Source organism: Maylandia zebra, linkage group LG8 (genome assembly GCF_041146795.1).
Source record: "Maylandia zebra isolate NMK-2024a linkage group LG8, Mzebra_GT3a, whole genome shotgun sequence".
Taxonomy (NCBI): Eukaryota; Metazoa; Chordata; class Actinopteri; order Cichliformes; family Cichlidae; genus Maylandia; species Maylandia zebra.
In genome coordinates this window covers 27,106,848-27,127,278 of record NC_135174.1, presented here as the reverse complement: position 1 = coordinate 27,127,278, position 20,431 = coordinate 27,106,848, and the positions used below count along the sequence as shown (strand labels likewise).

General features: G+C 40.7%; 1 protein-coding gene across 4 annotated transcripts in view; it reads left to right on the top strand.

Moving 5' to 3' along the window:
- Positions 1–2,486: 2,486 nt before the first annotated feature.
- Positions 2,487–20,431, top strand: part of LOC101467146 (KAT8 regulatory NSL complex subunit 1) — a 45,383-nt gene continuing 27,438 nt past the window's right edge. For 2 of the 4 annotated variants that reach the window (XM_076887723.1, XM_012923201.5), the window contains exons 1-2: positions 12,020–12,612; positions 16,358–17,825. In XM_076887723.1, coding sequence (XP_076743838.1) covers positions 16,426–17,825 — 1,400 coding nt within the window. In that variant the 5' untranslated portion in view covers positions 12,020–12,612; positions 16,358–16,425. Of the gene's footprint in view, positions 2,522–4,207; positions 4,288–4,332; positions 4,580–12,019; positions 12,613–16,357; positions 17,826–20,431 lie in introns of those variants that run through there. The other 2 variants (XM_076887720.1, XM_076887722.1) reach the window with 2 other exon arrangements.

The following is a 20,431-nucleotide window of genomic DNA, read 5'->3' as shown; positions in this document are numbered from 1 at the left end:
TCTTCCTTCACAACATCCATTAACTTCCCTTGAGGTCTTGCTCTTCTCCTCCTGCCTGGCAGCTCCATCTTCAACATCCTTTCTCCACTATATCCACTCTCCATCCTCTGCACATGTCCAGCCCTTCTCAGCCTTGGCTCTCTAACGTTGTCTCCAAACTGCTCGACCTGAATCTTGTCCATCCTACTCTCTCCCAAAGAAAATCTTAACATCTGCTCGGCCTCCAGTCTTTTTGCCAGTGCCACCGTCTCCAAACTACGGTATCCATCGCTGCCTGTCTCGCTACCGTGTTGTAAAAATTCCTGGTTAAAATGTCTACTGCCCTCTCTCCTAGACATCCCCATACCCACACAGTTATGTCATCTGGAACAGCCACCTTTCCACTCTTCATCCTTTTCATACCTGCCAAAATTGGACCACTGAATGGCTTTCCACTATTACTTAAGAGTCAAAATGTATGGAAAGTTTCTAGATGTAGAAAGGTTTTTTGAGTCATAAAGACATCAAGTACTGCTGTATTCATTCTAAAGTTTAATATATGTCTCCATGTGATGACAGCAAACTCAGTGAATGCTCAGCTGAAATTGCACCTTTTCATTTGTTACAAGAAGAGAAAAACGTAACAAGAAAAAGATGCCTGGTGATATTATGTCAAATTTTCAAGGGAGAAGGTTAAAGGAGGTCTTGCTCTCTGGCTCAGGATTCCAGCTTCTTTTTTTAAATTAAATTTGCAGGTGCATTTTTTTTTATTAAAGGATTTTCTGGGCCAGGCCCATAGTTTTGGTCTTTAGGGAGTTAATTTTCACCCTCATGCAGTAGAAGTATTTGATTTCAGAATAACAGACGCATCTCATAGGTGTGTAGATAAGTGAAACATGTGTGTCCCTGAAGTTTTGACCACATGACCATCAACGAGCACACAATATTCCAAATATTTCTCTTTCACCAACAACAGTGAGGTTGACCACTGATGTTGGCTAAGGTCTGCCTCACATTCGGAGCCAGATTATTAATTTACTGGCTTGAATAGAAATTCATATTTAAATTCAGTGCCATGTAAGAGGCGTAGAAGATATATCAATTCAGCAGCTGAAGAATGAAAAGGCAATGCGAAAAATCTCAAATACCTCCTCAAAAGATGCATTTTTTTTTACATGTAAATGGTGACATTTGAATAAAAAAAGAGGGGAAAGGGATGCTTACAAAGTTCATACAGTGCAGTGGTTAAACATGTGGCCCAAGAGCCAGAACCAGCTGCCAAATGATCCCACTGGTCCCACTCTGAATCCATTAACAACTGTAGTTTTTCAGTAAAATGTGGTGATGTTCGCCTGACTACACAGAAATGAAAATGCATGAAAAGGTAAGTTTTTCAAATTGTTTGAACCACAAATATCTAAAATACTGAAGCTGTATACTTACAAAAACTCCAGATGTGAAGGTTTTTTCCAAGGTGATTTGCAAACTGTAACGCACATGTAATTACACTGTACTCAATGACTGTGGAATAACTTGGATATATTTTTATTTTTGCATTTATTTTTTAAATATTACCTTTTGTGGTTGTTTTTAACAGAGTGGGGTATGGAGACCTGCTTAACTCTTATGGTTTCAGCTTTTTAAAATCTTGCGCACAGCCCAGGTGCCCAGCCCAAAATCTGCTTCTTCACACTTAAAGAAAGGGGAAATTTGTCAGTGGTTTTACTGGCCTGGCTCGCCTAAGATCAAACTGGGCTGCATGTGGCTGCTGGGCTAAGATGAGTTTGACACCCCTGCTCTAAATGTTGAAAAGGCTTCACCCTCGGCCAGGCCTCTGCTCCTGAGTCATTTTCACTCCCCCTGCACGTACCTGAGAAAGGTCAGACTTAAGCTTTACTGACACAGCCCCACAGTTTGCCCCTCTGCGATGCTAACCGCTGGATATTCATGCAGCCAGCACAATGCTGCCTCACTGACTTATATATCCACCCATCCTGTCTCCGTTGCCTGTAAGTAAGCATCAGCAGCTTCAAGTGAATCTCCATTCTTGTAAGGGGTTTACCCGCTATTGTGCCTTTCACCGGTGAAATATCACCCCGCCAGCTCTTATCTGCTTAGAAATACGATGCAACAGAATATAGTAAACAAACTCACGCGCTGCCATTAGCTTTATGTTTGCGTTTTTTTTATTGTGCAGTGAAAACCAGTGGCTCATTTCTAAGCAGTAGTCCCCAAAAGCAAAGCATCAAAATGGGAGACAGTGTAGTTACTTTGAGTGAGAACAGTCGCGTAATGGGGCAGTAAAAGGTGTGCTTCATAAATAACGGGTAAGTTGTGAAACATTTTCAAATAAAAACAATATATTTTGGGATAATGAAGTTTCATGCTATGAACTTTCGTCCACATTTCCGCTGTACGGGCATTTGCAAAGATTGACATCTGCAGCAGCCAATAGAAAGCCTCGAACTGGTCTCTCGACCAATAGCAGCGCAGGGGGGGCTGGTGTTATGGAGTCGTAAACGGTTAGTAACAGGACAAGCAGGTAAGTAAGATTTTGTCTTGTTATTTTCTTAAAATAAATGAACGCTCCGCTTGGCAGGAAAAAAACACACATTACGTTAAGCCCCCGGTTGTTTGGCTTGAGCTGGCGGAGTTTTTAAGCGCACTTTTCTGCTAAACGTGCAGCAGTCATTGAGAAGTCAGAGTGGGATCGGGAAGCAAACAAGCTAGCGAGCGTTAGCATCTCTTGCTAGCTCAGCTGGCTGCTATCTGGCAGCCTGGGAGTTCCAAACATTAGCCTGTTAGCTCCGCAACTGGAGAAACTACTGTTTGATTATAGCATAAATCTCCAGTGGCGCATTCCTTCACACAGCGTTCAGTGAAGGAGCCGCTTTTTGTAAACTTACATTTTAATTTCTACACCGTGGTGCTGACATTAAGCGACATTTAAAACTTTTTCATTATAAAAATTTGCAACGATAACGTTAGTGGATGTTAGCTTTAGCTAGCGTTAGCGTGGCAGCAGGACATTCAGATGAATAAATAAATAATAAATAATAAATAAACAGCTGGGGAGACGATACTCAAGACTGAGTCCTAGAAAAAAATAGTGGGGCGGGCGAAGAGGGTATAATTCAGAAAAAACGCTCAAATTCCGAGATTAAAGTCGCGCATTAACGAGAAAAATAGGAGAAATAGTGTTTATTTGTAGCCAATGAGTGACTTTGCTTCACTTTTGAACATTAAGTTTGAAAGAAAATCAGAAATGTGAACTCCTTGTAATAAAAGACCAACAACACCTCTTTCCAAGTATGTTGTTAAGGCAGACAACAAGCGACAAACTCATTTTCACTACGCTGCAGCGCAGGTCTACGTGCAGCAAGCGGTGGGAGGAGTGCACGGACCCTCAACAGTGTACAGCACTGGAAAAACGTCATGTATACTGACGTCCCGCTTCGCTCTCATACAGTGCCAATTTTATATTTATTTATTTTTTACGTACACTGCGCCTCGTTTTTCATATAACCCTGGCATTGTTTTTATTTTTCAGTTTTGTTTGTTTGTTACATTTTTTAATTGTGCCAGATTTGCAATTAACCCTAATTTTGCGTTTTTTTCCACTTAAATTTGCTATAAATTTTATTTGTATATATTCCTTTTTTCCCTTCTTTAATTTGCATTCGTTTTCTCAGAAATTAGCCCCACGTTTGTCATGTAAATGAGCTGTTCTTTATGTTAAATTGCCCCTAAATTCAAGGGTTGTTCTTTCCATTTTCCACTGGGCAATTTTCCAAAGTTTGCTATTTTTTTCCTCAAAAATTTGCCCCCCCCCTTTTTTTTTTTCTTGTAAATTTACAATTTTTTTAGTTAGTGTAATGTGCTGATATCGATTTACTCATGTAATTGTTTTTGCCCGTTCGAATTTTCTTTCTCTATAGCATCAGGATTGGCAATCAGCATAAGAACTGAAGTAAAATAAAAAGTAAAATCTGCCAAATCAACAACATGGTCCAACAAGGGCCTTGTGAATTAAGGGAGCAGCTGATAGTAGCTTATATATCTGTAACTTGCAACATGTACAAACAAAAAATTCCACAAGAGTTAAAGGCTTGCGCATCACCTAACCCTCTATCTTTTCCTACTACGCCATCATAGTTAAATGTATTGTCTGAAAATTTTAAATATGATTCAAGTAATCTTATTTTTTATTTTATTTGTTTCATTTTAGGTGTCATATTTTCATGTGTGGAAACTGGGAAAATGATCCCATGGATTATTGATTGGAGTTCACCGACAATGGAGTTAAAGGTATAATTGTTATATGCATTTACCTTTATTTTAAAGCCAGGGGGTGCTGCAGCCACCCAATGGCCTTGGAGAAAAGATCACATCAGGGATATAAGTAGTCTGGATTTTGAGCACCCGTGTGAAGAGCAACTGATTAGCATACTCTGTGGACATGTCCCTGTGGATGTATTTTGGTCAAGTGGGATGGATTACATATCCTTGAAGTCTGAAGGGATCACCTAGGAGGAGCACAAGGAAGTTGAGACATCTTTGCATCAGCTGTAACCTGGAGCAAGAGCAAATGGATGGATGGGTATTTGCCAGTTATAACAGTCACAAATCGGTTTGTTTTGTTTCTGTGATGTTTTTCGTTCACGTCCCATGAAGACCTGCGGGGGTCATTTTAGGTTAATACAAAGCAACAACAAAAGGAAAGAAGTAATATTAGGAGGTGAAAATCACACTTTTAAAAGTTACTGTGGTAAATCAATAAGAAATGGCAATCAAATTTTCAAGAAAAAAATGCAGAAATTCTCAGAAATGAAACTAGCGACAAGACTGGTTCACTGAAAAAGTTATGTTTGTAAAAAGTGTAATATTCTTATAAAAACAACAAACATTTTTGAAAATGATAGTCTTTAATATAAAAGAAAAGAAAATCCAGAAATGATCAGAGATTGAAGCCAACAACGTTTTTTTCTCTTAAGAAATGACAAGGTATATTTCTTTATTTTATTAAAGTAATTTGCAAGAGTTAAATGGAAGTATACCCCTGCTTCACTGTACAAGAGTTGGGAGTGGCTCAAGAGTTGGGACTTTGCCTTGTAATCGGAAGGTTGCCGGTTCGAGCCCCGGCTTGGACAGTCTCGGTCGTTGTGTCCTTGGGCAAGACACTTCACCCGTTGCCTACTGGTGGTGGTGGTCAGAGGGCAGCTGTCCGGCAGCTGTCCGGCAGCCTCGCCTCTGTCAGTGCGCCCCAGGGTGGCTGTGGCTGCAATGTAGCTGCCATCACCAGTGTGTGGATGACAGGTTGTGTAAAGCGCTTTCTTCCTCCCTTTGATTTCCACACACACACAGATAATGAAGTGTTTATAATGCATGTCCTTTCTGGTAGTCTGATTATGCTCAGAGGCCATGCAAGACCTGTTAGAATAGAATTTTTAATACTTAACAAGCATCAGGAGATCAGAGGTACTGAAACAATCTAAAATCACATATTTTTTTCCATTTTCATTTAATAGTGGGCTTAAATGGTAGTGAGACAAGAGAGGATATAATGTAACTTTGTAAACATCTCAGCTCGGGTTTGTACCCGTTTCTAGACGAAAACACTTCTCAGTAGAGAACTACGTTGAATTTCTCTTTTAGTGTGGGAAAATGGCTGTCAGTGTGCAACGAGTCGTTTATAGGATTATCTTCTAGTGCACAGGATGTTATTAAAAGTTGTTTATTTAAATGTCAAAGAAGATAAACCAGACAAGCAAGAGACACTGGAGTAACAGTATGATCATCTAGTGATGGGCGAGTAGCTGCAGAAAAGTAGCCTCCCTTAGCAAAAAATAAAAAATAAAACCCATAAATAGTGTTTGAAAGAGAAACTTGAATCTGATATTACTTTTTAAACAATTTCAACAAAACACAGGGCATATTTTTCAATTAAAGTTGTGCCTAATGTAACTTGAAGTCCATCCAAGAAAATTAGGTTAACATACTCACTGTGCTAGAGCCGTGCTTAAAATACCTTCATATGATAAACAAAAATTCAATTAATTTGAAGCTACATGATGTTCAGGTTTATCATTCAAAAATAGATAAATGATATCTCAGTGTGTAGCCTCAATACAATTTAGACACAATTAAGCCTGGGAAAAAAATCAAAATGACAATGTAAATGTTTAGAAACAAGCTGTTCAGTGGCAAATATTAATTGTTTATTTTTCCATTGATGTGGATGTCAGTCAGCATCGCTACAAATAGTAGCCAATAAGCTAGCCTTCAACCCAGCTGCTACTTCATCTCTTAAAAATAAAAATGAAAAGAAATTGTGCAATATGCAAAATTAGGTCAAGAAGAAGGAAGTACAATTTGTTAGATGAGATAAGATAAACTTTTAGTCCCACAGGTGGGGAAATTTGTTTACTTATTTGATCAGGTATATACCTGTTTAAATCTTACCTTAAATTGCAAAAGCTTTTGAAAGCAGAAAACAGTGGCCTGGGTTCGAGTCCAAACTGCTGACACGTCTTTCTTCACTATCCAATTTAAAAAAAAAACAATTTTTAAAGGCAAAATAATAAAAAAATAAAATACAATAAAAATACTATTTTAAAAAGGGGGGCTTGAGTATCACTAATTAAGGTAATGCAGAGGGTTTTTCCTAGTTCAGAAGGGGCCTCTGTTGGGTTTGACTACACCTGTAAGCATGACTGATGCACATTTAGCTAAGGGAAGTAGTCTTTGTTATGTTATGTATGGCCATTTAAGAAACAAGCTCGAGTTCATTAAACCTCTGCAAAAATCTTCTTTAAGAAACAGAAGCTCTTTGGTGGGTGTCAGTATTTTGTTATTTGTAGGAAAATTCCTACTAAATGTGGGCCAGTCATGCTTGCATGTGAGGTCGCCCTCCAAAGGCCAATTTTGAGGCCTAAAAAAGAACTCATAGCATTTGAACTTAAAGCATTGCATGGATACAAAACACTGATAAGACTGACTTTATCTTACAATAAGATGATAACTCTGTTAGTCCCCACTCCCCTTTACAACTTCCCAGCAACCACATCCCCCCTCATTACTGAGGTCAGGGATTTGCATTTTTCCTTTAATTTGTCACCCATCCACATGATGATCTTTTCATTAAAAATCAGTCAGATGTGAACATTTTTTTTGGTCTGATCCCCTCAGAATCGGTTTTCCATAATACAAAGTAATAAGAGGTTTGTCTATAATAACAAAGACTTCCTGTGATCCAGGCCCTCCCAAATGCTTCATCTGCATCTGGACATCAGTCAAAATAAAATGAAAACGTCACTTTTTATTAAAAACTTTTAATAAAAGGTCTCTTTTTTTAAATCTATTAGGCAACAATTGAAAAATTTCACAGAAACACAGGTAGGAGTCAGAGTATATTATAGCAACTTTTTTAGCCTTAAACATGCTTGTATATATTTTATCCTGCAGTTTTGTTTTGCGGCTAATAAAAAAAGATAGCAGTATAAATGCAACAAAAACATGAGACCGTTCTAAAGAAAATGCTGTAAGTAAGTGTTTTAAAACATGCCATAGAAAGTACGTTTTTATAATGTTGTCAGACTAATTGATACTTAACAGGCTGTGTCGCCTTCATTATAAGGATTAAATATGTATTGTGGCTCAGTACAGAACTTTCTGGTCATAAATTGCTCAAATTAGATGGTGAAAAATAAAATATCTGCCACTAGAATGCATTATAATAAATCATTATAATGCATAGTAATAATAATCTAATTAGCACTGTAGATATTTATAATAAATATATTAATAAATAATAAAATTATAATAAATAGGGTTAAAATACACAAACTTTTTAGAAACTTTATTTCTTGTTGACCTAACATTTTGCTAAGAATGACATATTTGGGTGGATGCCGTAGGCATCCACACTGTTGAGATCCTGTTTCTCTTTATTCTTTATCCTTTATTATTCTAGTTGCTCCGTTTCTTTGCCGCTTAACTACTCCCTCAGTTTTCAGCCGATTTTTACCATTCAAACTCTAAACTGTTCTGCTATTTCTGCTTTCGACTGCTATATCTTTTGGTACTTATTACTATTATACTTTTTAAAATATTACACTTTTTTCCTTTAATTTGTCCCATTGAAATGAATGGGAAACTTCTACAATTCTGCTAAAACTTGCTTGTCTTTGAAACTTAACTACTTCCTCATACTTTCACCTAGAAACTCCATTCAAACTTTAAAACGTTCTCAGATGATTGGGCTATTCCTGTGTGATTCAGCTTTTTCATATCTGTTACCGTTTTCATGTAATGACTCTTTAAGTTTTCAGTTACAACTTTGTGATTTTTCAGAAAATACATGTGTTGCTATGGTTGCTATGCAATTAACTCCCACTGCACACTCGTCCGTTCTGAATTTTCTCTTCATGTCTGAACAACTCCTTGCTACTCGCTCAATTTCCACTCAACTTCCACAAATTATACATCAAAACGTAGGTATTTTTGCTGGCTTTAAGACAGTGTCACTATAATTATTGTGAGAGTTACGTTTTTTTCACAATTTGCCTCGAAGTGACACATGGTCTAAAAACTCCCCATTCAAAGTCTATGGGGAGGTTGTGAAACTCAGAGCTGAAATACTGAAACTGAAGGCATTTTCAAATCGTCATATCTCCTTAACGAAGCAAAGTTAAGACATGAGGCTTGTCCCTGTATATCTTCAGACACTCCTGACACTCACAATTCAAGAATTATTTTCTCACCTATTACCGTTCTGAGATGAGTTAGACTTGTTTGAGGGGTGGAAATCTGTCCTCCTCTCATTTTTCAAATTCCGAAAATGAAGCCGTTTCTTCTCTCGTCATATCTCCGCGACGGAGATACAAAGAGCTATGTAAATCGCAGTCAAAGTACACCAAAGTCCGCTGATTCACCCAGTGCAAGAATTATGCTTCTATCCCACCTAGTTTTTGAGTTACACGACGTTTTGTAACTCCAAAAAACGGCGTTTTTCGCGTCTCACCGCGATCTAATTCTGACTCCTCATCACCCTTTTTTTCAAAGCGCCCGCCCCCTTAGAGGTGGCGCGATTGGTAATGACACCGCTCTTCAGACCAGAGGTCGTGGGTTCGATTCCACCTTGGCCCACATGTTTTTTTTTTAACTACAAATTTATACACTATCACAGACCGGTAATTCATATTGATAATTTATTACAATTCTGCAAAGTTTAATGATTTTAGCAGCTTTTCTAATATGGACCTCAGATTCTGGTTAACAGTCTATGGCAGAAATACATACAAGTACACAGCCTGATGAAGCAGACAGAAGCAGTACCTCTGATTGGTTCCGCAGTTTCACCTCTTATCAGCACAAATCTCACCCTCTTCTGCTGTTTTCACCTCTTTTCTGCTAATTTGAGCTTCTGTTCCACAGTGCACTCAGCCTCTTCTGCTGTTTTCATTAGAATTTTAAGCTTTTCCACCTTTTTTCAGTTACGTGAGAACCAGTTTGGCTCAATGAGTAGCTGAAAAATATCAGCCTCTTCTGCTGTTTTAGCAGGATTTCAGAGTTCAGCTTTTTCACTTGTTTTAAGCACAAATTTCAGTTTCTTTACCTCATTTCACAACAAAGTTCTTCCTCTTCACCTCTTTTCTGCTAATTTGAGCTGCTGCTCCACAGTGCACATTTTCCCTCTCATCATATCTTTGCTTGTGACCAGAACTCATTTGGCTCAGAGGGTAGGGCATCTGTCGTGAGACCCGGTGGCAGAGGTTCGAATCCTACCTGTGACAGCTGCTACACATGTTCACTGCTTGCATGCGCTCTGCTTTCTTGACACTCTCCAGTGTGTCATTACACATACAGCCATCTTCAGCAAGCACTTCTGCTTCTACACTTCTTTTCAACTCGGCTTTTTGCTTCTTTACCTCTTTTCAGCAGAAATTATTCCTCTTCACCTCTTTTCTGCTAATTAGAGCTCCTGCTCCACAGTGCACTTAGCCTCTTCTGCTGTTTTCATTAGAATTTTAAGCTTTTCCACCTTTTTTCAGTTACGTGAGAACCAGTTTGGCTCAATGAGTAGCTGAAAAATATCAGCCTCTTCTGCTGTTTTAGCAGGATTTCAGAGTTCAGCTTTTTCACTTGTTTTAAGCACAAATTTCAGTTTCTTTACCTCATTTCACAACAAAGTTCTTCCTCTTCACCTCTTTTCTGCTAATTTGAGCTGCTGCTCCACAGTGCACATTTTCCCTCTCATCATATCTTTGCTTGTGACCAGAACTCATTTGGCTCAGAGGGTAGGGCATCTGTCGTGAGACCCGGTGGCAGAGGTTCGAATCCTACCTGTGACAGCTGCTACACATGTTCACTGCTTGCATGCGCTCTGCTTTCTTGACACTCTCCAGTGTGTCATTACACATACAGCCATCTTCAGCAAGCACTTCTGCTTCTACACTTCTTTTCAACTCGGCTTTTTGCTTCTTTACCTCTTTTCAGCAGAAATTATTCCTCTTCACCTCTTTTCTGCTAATTAGAGCTCCTGCTCCACAGTGCACTTAGCCTCTTCTGCTGTTTTCATTAGAATTTTAAGCTTTTCCACCTTTTTTCAGTTACGTGAGAACCAGTTTGGCTCAGTGAGTAGCTGAAAAATATCAGCCTCTACTACTGTTTTAGCAGGATTTCAGAGTTCAGCTTTTTCACTTGTTTTAAGCACAAATTTCAGTTTCTTTACCTCATTTCACAACAAAGTTCTTCCTCTTCACCTCTTTTCTGCTAATTTGAGCTTCTGCTCCACAGTGCACATTTTCTCTCTCATCATATATTTGCTTGAGACCAGAACTCATTTGGCTCAGAGGGTAGGGCAGCTGCCGTGAGACCCGGGGGCAGAGTTTCGAATCCTACCTGTGACAGTTGCTACACATGTTCCCTGCTTGCATGCGCTCTGCTTTCTTGACACTCTCCAGTGTGTCATTACACATACAGCCATCTTCAGCAAGCACTTCTACACCTCTTTTCAACTCATCTTTTTGCTTCTTTACCTCTTTTCAGCAGAACTTCTTCTGATTCACCTCTTTTCTGCTAAATGTTTAGCCTTTTCACCTCTTATTAGCACAATACTAAGCAGCTTCTGCTAATTTCACCAGAATTGTCAGTCTCTCCACCTCTTCTTTGTAAGAATCAGTTTGGTCCAGTAAGGTGAGACGCCGCCTATAGATCAGAAAGGCCAGGTTCGAATCTCGCTCAGGGCAATGTTTTTTGTTTTTTCAACTTTTTCTGCTTTTTTCAGCAGAAATCTTCAGCGTAAGGCATCCACACAGCATTTTCGCAGGAAATGCAATTTTTTCTAGTCATTAACTGAGTTTTGTTTCATTTATGCCTGTTCGGACATAGTTGGCGCTGTTTTTTGCACAATATGAAGGTTCACACGCGGCTCTGTGGGGAAGATCTCCTTCATGCGGCCAGTAACACTTGACACTAAACATAAACATTTAAGACTGATGAGTTAAATTGATTCCCTTATAGTTTTAGCTTAGTTTGTTCTTGTTTGGAGGTAGTTGGCGCTATGTTTGGGCACAGCGTGAGGCTTTTATTATTTTATTACACGCAGCACTGTGGAGAAGAGCTCCTTCATGTGGCCGCTGGCTGCACCTCGTCATGAAGCTTGTTGTGTGTAGTGTAGTGTGGTGTTTGTGGGCGATCCTGTTCCTGTTAAAAAGTGACAAGAGGCGCAGGCTCTGTTTGCACAAATTCTTCCAAAAAATAGCTGCTTAGGGGAGCAGATCCCGGCTGTAGTCCTCGTTCCTGTTAGTTATTGTTGATTTTCCGCGTAAATATTTAGCGCACAGGTGGTCTTTGAAGCATAAGGGGTATTTTCTGTGTGTACCGTTGGAGTAGGAGCATAGATATGGCGTGTTTAACCAGAAACAGCAGCGGTCGCGGAACCAGTACAGCAAGAAAATAAAAGTGTGTGTCCGCTGGTATCTTTTTTGGAAGACAATGCCCTCCTGTGGGATCTTCTTTTGAGCTTTTATGTCGTTTCTTATCTGCCCTTTACTCTAGTGGTGACTATGAGAAACGTCTCCCGCCTACCAGCTCTAGCACATACGCACACACTCACGCGCGCGCGCAGCACTTCTATGTTTGTCAGAGTCAAATCCGAGGGAGAGGAGCTAGCCGCCATTTTCTAAGCGTCTCTCCCTAAAACGAGAGAAAACGGCTCGCGGCAAACTGCCGTCTGGATTACCTCTTCCTCACCGGGAATCGGACTTTTCGGTAAAGGATTGCCGTGAAATCGCCTACGTTTGAAGTAATTTGGAGTAGAAAGGACGGTTTCGCGGCCTTGCCCTTATATTCGGCGAGGCTAGCTGGCGAGTAAGGTGTAGCTCGTTGATTCGCCCATTGCTGTATCCGGAACGAACCCGAGCGGCTCTGCGCTGTGGACCCGGGCCCCTTTTCCTCCGCTCTCTGGTTGCATTTATTATTTTATGGATATTAATTGATGGCTGAGTGATCGAGTCAACGCGCCACATTTTGTGCGTGTGTGTGCGTGTTAGCACCCTTGGATTTTTTTCCACCAGAAACTGCAGGGGATTGTTGCCGAAATTCCCTCGGATAGTGCAACCTCGTCACGTGGTAGGTTCCTCCTTTTTCTTTGTTAGCGAGCTAGCTAGACTTGGCTGGGTCTACCCCCAACTTCTCCGCTTTTGACACATTTGAGCCCCATTTGTTTGGCGAACTGAATGAGGACCGCTGTAGATTTAAATGTAAAAACAACAGGGCTGCCTCGCATGTGTTCCTGTAGGTCTAATTACAATGCAAACCATGTCTGCACCCTGCATTTAGCTCCCAGCGCGTTTTAAAATAAGTTCTGGGGATGGCCAGATGCTAACAAGAGGCCAGGATTCATTCTCACGCTAATTCTCCGTTTCGTTATTTATGCTCTCATAATACATGTCAGTGCTGGGCGTTTATGCGCCTCAAACTATCAGCCCGGGCGGTGCGCACAGGTTACGCAGGCTGGAAATGTTTACGTGCCTAACTGGGTTAGCTCAAAGTTTACGGCCGAGATATTGAAGGGAGAGCTTCAAAATAAAAGATCTAATGTGTCGCGGATGGGCAGCTTTTCACTGCAGCTGGAGGCTAAGCTTGCGGGCAGGTTGTGTTTCTTGCATCAGCAGCGTTAATTTGCACACAGTGTGTCTGAAGTGACAGGCTCCACGGAGGAGATATTTATCTGCCGAGTTTCCCTGCTGCGTGATCTCCTGCTCGCGTGTATGTTTTCTTAAGATATTCAGCCACGTCTCGATGCTACAATCGCTCTGCTCTTCGGTGGCTTCAAGGCTATGAATAGACTATTATAGCCGTGTGCTCTCAAAACGCTTTTGTAAACATCAGGAAGACATTTTGGTGATTGCGTTATGCTTTGCTAAACGTTGGATGTGGATATTATTTTTGTCGCATCTCTACAGAGGCTCACTAATGGTGCAGTCGGTCCGTAGGGTTGGTTATTTAAATTACCCCCCGTTCTATGCTCAGCGTGTTGCATGAACTCGCTCAGTGTGTTTAAAGCGGAATGGGCGTTTTTTTTTTTTTGTTTTTTTTTTTTAAGGTGGATGAATTGCATTGCATAATCTGCTTCGGAAATACCAACATGGCGTAGTGCGCGCTGACTAGAAACTGCGGTGAAAATACTGAGAGCCGCCTCCATTCATCTCGCCCTGCAGACGCTACAGCGTACATGCAGCTCGCTTTTTATCTGCTGAATTGTGAGAAGGGAGGCTTTTTATCTAAAAGTTTAACATAGATACAAGAGATACTTGGCACGTTTGACGTCCTTAAGGTTTTCTTTAAATTTGAATAATTTACTGACAGATGTAATTGGATAATAATTTAGGGAAAGGTGTAATAGCTGAAAATTAAACAAGAATCCAGTCAGGATGACATCATGTGCTTTGGGCTAATGCTGGGGCCTAAATCCACCTACTTACTGTAAGAAACCCTGCTGCATACTGACTTACCAGGGCACATGTAGGGCAGTGGGGTTTGGGGCAATTTGCATTGGCTTTTCCTGTTCCTCTCTCATAAAAAGATGTCTTCCAAAGCGTATTCTTTAAAGAGCAGCTTTGTTAAGTTAAAGACAATGAGGGCTTGTTCACACAGGCATGGGTGGAGTGGGAATAATAATTTATTAGCCTGGGATTTAGCTCAGTTGTCTGTTTATTCCATCTTTGTCTTTAGCATCACCAGCCCCAAGGTCAGTGTGTGCATTTTAATTTCTTTGTACTTACCAGATGTTGTGGGTCCCTCTGTTGACAAATTATTGTTGATTTCAGTGACAGCCAAAGAATGGTTCTGGAGTGAACGATTGTATTTTAAGAGACTGAAAACACTTTTGCCCGGGATTTTCTTACCCTTCAACTTTGCTTGTGTTTTATTCTTTAGCAGTTCACAGGTCAGCAGCATGTCAAAGAGTCAATGTCATGGAGTTTCCATTAGTATTAGTACATTTATATTGAACATATTTTAATAAACATTTAAGGCAAGAAACTTTCTTTTGGGGTGGTGGTAGTAATTTTCCACTCATTGTACAGTCTTACAGAACCTGTACAGCAAGTATTTCTGTTTAATGTTTTGTTGTATACAGGCACAGTCTGCATTCATGTTTTTCCCATCATGATATACAATTATTATGGAGAATATATTTTAAGTATATGGATGAAACATGGATTTTTCCTGGCTAACAGAGGGGCTGGGTGAGGGGGTGGGATACTACCAACATCAGCAAGATTAGTCGGTGTACAGTAAACACAAGGAGTTCCTGCTTTTTCCTGTTGCCTTGTTTGACAAAAAAACAAACAAATACAAATTCTCCCAGTATTTCTAACTATCTTGTGAAGAAAACCATTGTACATATTAGGGGTGGTTGATATAACCTCAGCATTAAATCTTGATAATCTTGAAAATACTGAATTCTTTATTCATGTTTGATTCTTGAAGCTTGTGGGTACACGTAAATGAAGGGCATGGCCCATCCTCCTTTTCTAATGAGCTAATATCATTGATGAGAAATTGCTAATTTGAAGTGTGAATCTATTGAAATAAAGTGTCAACAGCAGCAATAGTGTAGTAGTGACACAGCATTATATCCAGTGACACAGCAAAAGACAAATGTGGCCTTGTTTGCTTTTTCCCCAGGACATTTTAAGTATAAAATTGCTGTTTAACAATAGCTAAACCAACTTAACCCTGTAACAGTTCAGTAGCTGCACAATATTATCACATAATGAAACTGAAAAATATTTAATAACTTGTAACTTTGATTGAGCTTTTTTAATCAGTTGCTGAAAGTCCTCCTTCACTACTATGTAACCGGATCAGTAATTTCCATCCACCCTTGTTTACATTTGGGAGCTACTAGTATCCCCTCCTCCATAGCCTTCTTTGTTTTTGTTTTTAAAGTTTATTTATTTTAATTATAATTTTTTCCTGAAGTGGTGACACACGTTTGTTTCCACCTTTAGAGTAGAACAATTTTCTTGTACGTTTTTTTTTGTAAGGTACCGCACTTTATTGGAGATTGTTGAAATATTTCCCTTTTAGGCACCAAATCTTCATCGCTCTCAGACATGCCTGGGCTTGTTGCACATAAAAGCATATTGTTTTACAGTAATGATATTGTGATGACATTATTATGTCACCATACAAATTTATGCTGGTATGATGATCCCTGGATATATGATGTATCATGGCTGATGTATGACACAGTTGTAGTAATTTTGTAATAAAAAAAAGAATACAAAAGTCTTAGTATTTAAAATATTACTGTTTGTCTTTTTCTCCCTCTTCTTCTTCTTACTGTTGTTTTTATTGTTATATTGTTGCAATAATAATATTATTGTATTCATATCATTATTATAACAATAATAATAATCATAATAGAAGAAGAAGTGTGGACAACAGAAATTTCACTGTGCAAGCAGTGGTTTGAATAAAGCATATTTTTGTGTATACTTGGTTGCTGAACACAGTCACTAAAATACTGCATTTATTGCATCAAATATGGTTTCTCATATTTCAAGAACAGGTCTTATGGTTCCCTCACCTGAGTAATTTTGAATGAATGAATATAAATGACACTTATGGAGCTGCTGGTTTCAGTTTTAAATGAACATAGGTAGTATCTGTATGTTTGTTTACACCTTGTTATGAGGCACATCCCTGTATAAGGTTACTAATGTTATCGCTTAAGCGCTGATGGGAAATTTACCACACAACTCCCTCATGTGAAATAGTATCAGAATTTGATGATGGGTGGTTTTTGGTCATAAGGTGAGTCTTAACTTTTATTTCTTTTCTGTGGTTTTTTTTGTCCCTGCAGGCTGTCCTCAGGTGGGGCAGTAAGCGGGTGGAGTGGAGCAGGCCGCGGTGCCCGTCCCTCTGCACTGCATGGCTGCGATGGCGCCCGCTCTCACCGACGCCCCAGCCGAAGCTCACCACATCCGCTTCAAACTGGCTGCCCCATCCTCGAGTCTCTCACCAGCCAGTGCAGAGAACAACGGTAACGCCAGCAACATCCTCATCCACAGCAGCGGCCCCGCCAAGTGCAAGGCCACCTCCGAAGAGTGTCCCCTCGACTATTGTGGCGGAGGTGGTAACCAGGAACAGCAGCAGCCACAGGCCCAATCTGACTCTGTGTCCCAGGCCTCTGCCCTGGGCAAACTCCAGCCACTTGTGGCTTCTTATCTTTACCCGGATGTGACACCTGTCCCTTCAACTAAGGAGTCAATTAAGCTGCAAGGAGTCCTCATTAAACAGTCTGTGCTGAAAAGCCACAGAATACTGCCCAACTCTCTGCTCAACGGCAGCGGAGACTTCCTCAGGAAGAGGCAGGCGATTGAACTGTCGGGCGGCCAGCTCAAAAGTCTCATGAGTGGCGGCACCAACGGAAGCGGCCAGCCCATGGCACCCGTCAACGGCCTGGCCAAGAAGCTGGCCACCATGTCCAGCTCTGGCTGTGTGGTCGCGGTGAATGGCGACAAGCCTCCCGCCGCCACCGACTCTCAGCCCCAGAACCTGCCCTTTGACTCTGAGACCTTGACGGCGACCTTAACAGGGCACATCCCTTTGAAAGGAGCTCTCAAACGGAGGCATTCCTCTGGGGTTTCTCAAAACACAGATGGACAAAATGTCGAACCACCAGTGCTTCAGTCAGCTGCACTTTCTCCCTTTACCAGCGGCAACCCTAACCCAGTTGAACAGGCGAATTTGGAGGAAGCAGATCCAGATACCCCTACGAGTCAGCCACAGGGTTCTGATGGAGAGCGGCCAGGCAGCAGTCAGCAGGGCTCACCGCCATGTACGCCTGCACCTCCCATACCCTGCAGTTCCTCCTCAGATAGCCTCGACGTTCATGTAAGAGAACGCACTCTCATCAATAGCAGCCGCCAGGCTGAGCTCGAGAGCCGACTGCGACGCCTGCACAAACGTCTTCAGGTGGTACAGGCAAAGCAGGTTGAGCGGCACATTCAGCAGCAGCTGGGTGGCTTCTTGGACACGGCCTTGAATCGGCTACTAGGCAGCAACCGGAAATCAGAGACTGCAACCCCCACAGCTTCATGGAGGACCGGGCGCCACTCGTCAAACAACCGGGACGGTCTGAGTCGTTTCCTGAAAAGTGGCTCGATGCCCTTGGAGCTGGAGAGGTTGTATTTGAGTGGCTCAGCCAACCTTCATTCAGCAGAAAGCGCCTTTGACTCTGATGTAACAGAGAGTAGCTCTGGAGGGGACTCTGACCTGGAGGAGGAGGAGCTGTCCCGAGTGGACATTGAGCAGCGGCATGTCAAAATGTAAGTCACCCTCTGAAACGTCAGGCTATTAGGGAGTTTGTACACAAGCACACAGCTGGTTAGAGCCTTCAAAGACTGGATGTGAACACTGAGGGAAAGAAGTCTTATGTTGGAAAAAGGTTTTATACAGAAGCTCCACAGAAGGATTCATTCAAAATTTGGCTGCACTGTTTGGTAACGCCACAGTACTCTGACATTTCATGGTGCTGGGAGTTGTTCAGTCCCTATATTTCCAGGGAAAGTTTCTTGCTGCAGTTTTTCTGTTATGCCATTCCAGGTGCTAGTGACAATTGTAACCACATAGCCTGCCTCAGTAGTTGTTGGGTAAAACCCCAGGAAGGGGTAAGAGGTACGATTCACCCAGAGAGAGAGCGTGTGTAGTTGTGTGGGTGCTATCCTGTGGAGAACGAACCGGCTCGAATGGACTTGCTGCCTCCTGAGAGGGCCTGAGCTGAAATCAAGCGTTGTATTTATTTGCAGGGCGAAAAAGTGAGCACCCACAGAGCACGTCACTGTTTTGGTTTAAAACTGAAACCTAGTAGGAACGTAGAACTGCAGGGGTGGTGGTGGTTTTTGCAGAAGGTGTGAGTTTTATATTTTAACATGCTGCCTGTTGTGACGTCAGGTTTCCCTCAGCCAGGAGGGTGGCCTGTGCATGTACTTCATGGGAAGTTCACATCAGAGAACGTGTTTCTGTGTCATTAGATTTGGGGAAAGTGTGTGTGTGGGGGGGGGGGGTAGAGCAGGTGGTGTTAGCAGCATTAATGGAGTTACTGGCCTGTTGAAGATTGGGTAGATTATTAACAAAGCAGTTAAGATCACTGATTTTTATTATCCTTTCCAGTGTTGACTTTAGACCTTTGACCTAAATAACTCCATAACGTAACAAGAAACTTGTCCTTAGCATACATGACTGAGGGGTTCAGTTTTGGAGCAAATGGTTTTTGAATGTTTTCTGTGGAGCTCAATGGGGGCGATAATATGTTGATTAAGTTATACTTTATACAATTTCTGTCTTGTTCAAACACGAAAAGAAGCAAACCAATTAAGAAAACTAAATAAATATGATACGCAAGATAAATAAAACATAAGTTAAAAAATTAAAGGGGAAAATAAATGTAAATAAAATAATTGATTCAACTATAGAGAGAATAACTAAAAATGTAGATCAAATAAAATAGAATGCCAGAGAAAATAAAACAAGACAAATAAAAGTGTTAAAAAAATAAGGTAGAAAATTGGGGAAAGTAACATTAAGCAAAATTGAAAATTAAATAAGATATGTTAAAACCCAGGATAAGAAGTTCTCTAATGCCTTTTAAAATGCCTGTATACAGTAGTAGTACTAGTAGTAGTCATTTAGGTAATAAGGGTGAATATGGCAGTTCAGAGTTGCATGTTTGTAATGAAAGTGAAAGCTGTCATGTCTGCAGGGGGTTCCCAAAGTTATGTTCTTAAAAATACTACGACAGGGTTTTGTTTTTTTGTTGTTGTTTTTTAATTCAGTCTCCTTTGTTTTCAGTAGTGGATACGGTTTGCCAGGAGGTCATCAGGGTCATGGTGATAGAAATGGGAAGTTGTGACATTTTAGATGGCTGTATTATTTGTGAACTCATAGCTGAGAGTTGCATCTTGTCAGTGAAAATGCCAGGCAGAGGAAACGGTATGGAAAGGTTGGTTTAATTAGAGGCCGTCAAGGCAAATTGGTGGATCAACTTAACCCTTTCTTTTAGCTCTAACTCAGCCCATTATAATGTAGGCATCTCTTGAATTTCCCCAAGTAATGATGATCAAAAGCACTTTTCACCAAGCACCTGAAGTACTTCGAGGTATTATTTGAGTTTACATGTTGGGCTCAGTTAGCTCTTTAGACATGATGTAAATGACTCATACTGAGCTCATTACATTCAGTGATTTCTTTCTCTAAAGGGGACCAATCATCATGTAATAATCAGCTGAAATTCCCAACAGTGGCTTCATCTTTTCTTCATCTGCTTCAGTTAATCTTCTGTTATAGCCAACATGATATGTCTTGTTGCTGCTTTACCATGAAAGCTTTCCAGCCACCAGCCATCACAAGGCTTTTATTGTGAAGCAGCAACGGCTTCTTGGAGCCTTAGTCACTCTTAACAAGCACTAACTCTTCAGTGAATTCAAGCACGTCTCTGTGGAAAACTGTACACGTATTTACAGGGTTTTTTTCCCTCCACTCTGTGAAACGCTGGATTTTAACCTGTATGGTAAATGACGCATCAGAACTTGTGAGTGTATGACCGTTTCTAAATGTTGTTTTGCTCAGAGAAGATCACTAATCAATCATTGGCTAACAATGTTAACCCTACTGAAGCAAGCTTAGGGCCTACAGGTCAGGAGATGTGTTAAGCAAACAAGTGTCGTTTTTCCACTCATGTATGTGACCTTAACCTGAGAGCAACTAGTTAAGCTTTGTGTTTGAGGGCAGCAGAGTGCTCTTAGCCTGAATTACTTGAAATTTTATCAAGTTTCAACTTAACAAAGAATTGGTTTCACCTTGGATTGATTATAGATAAACATTCAAATTTCAGTTCTTTTAGATAAATCATGATTATTTAACAGATTGTGGAAAT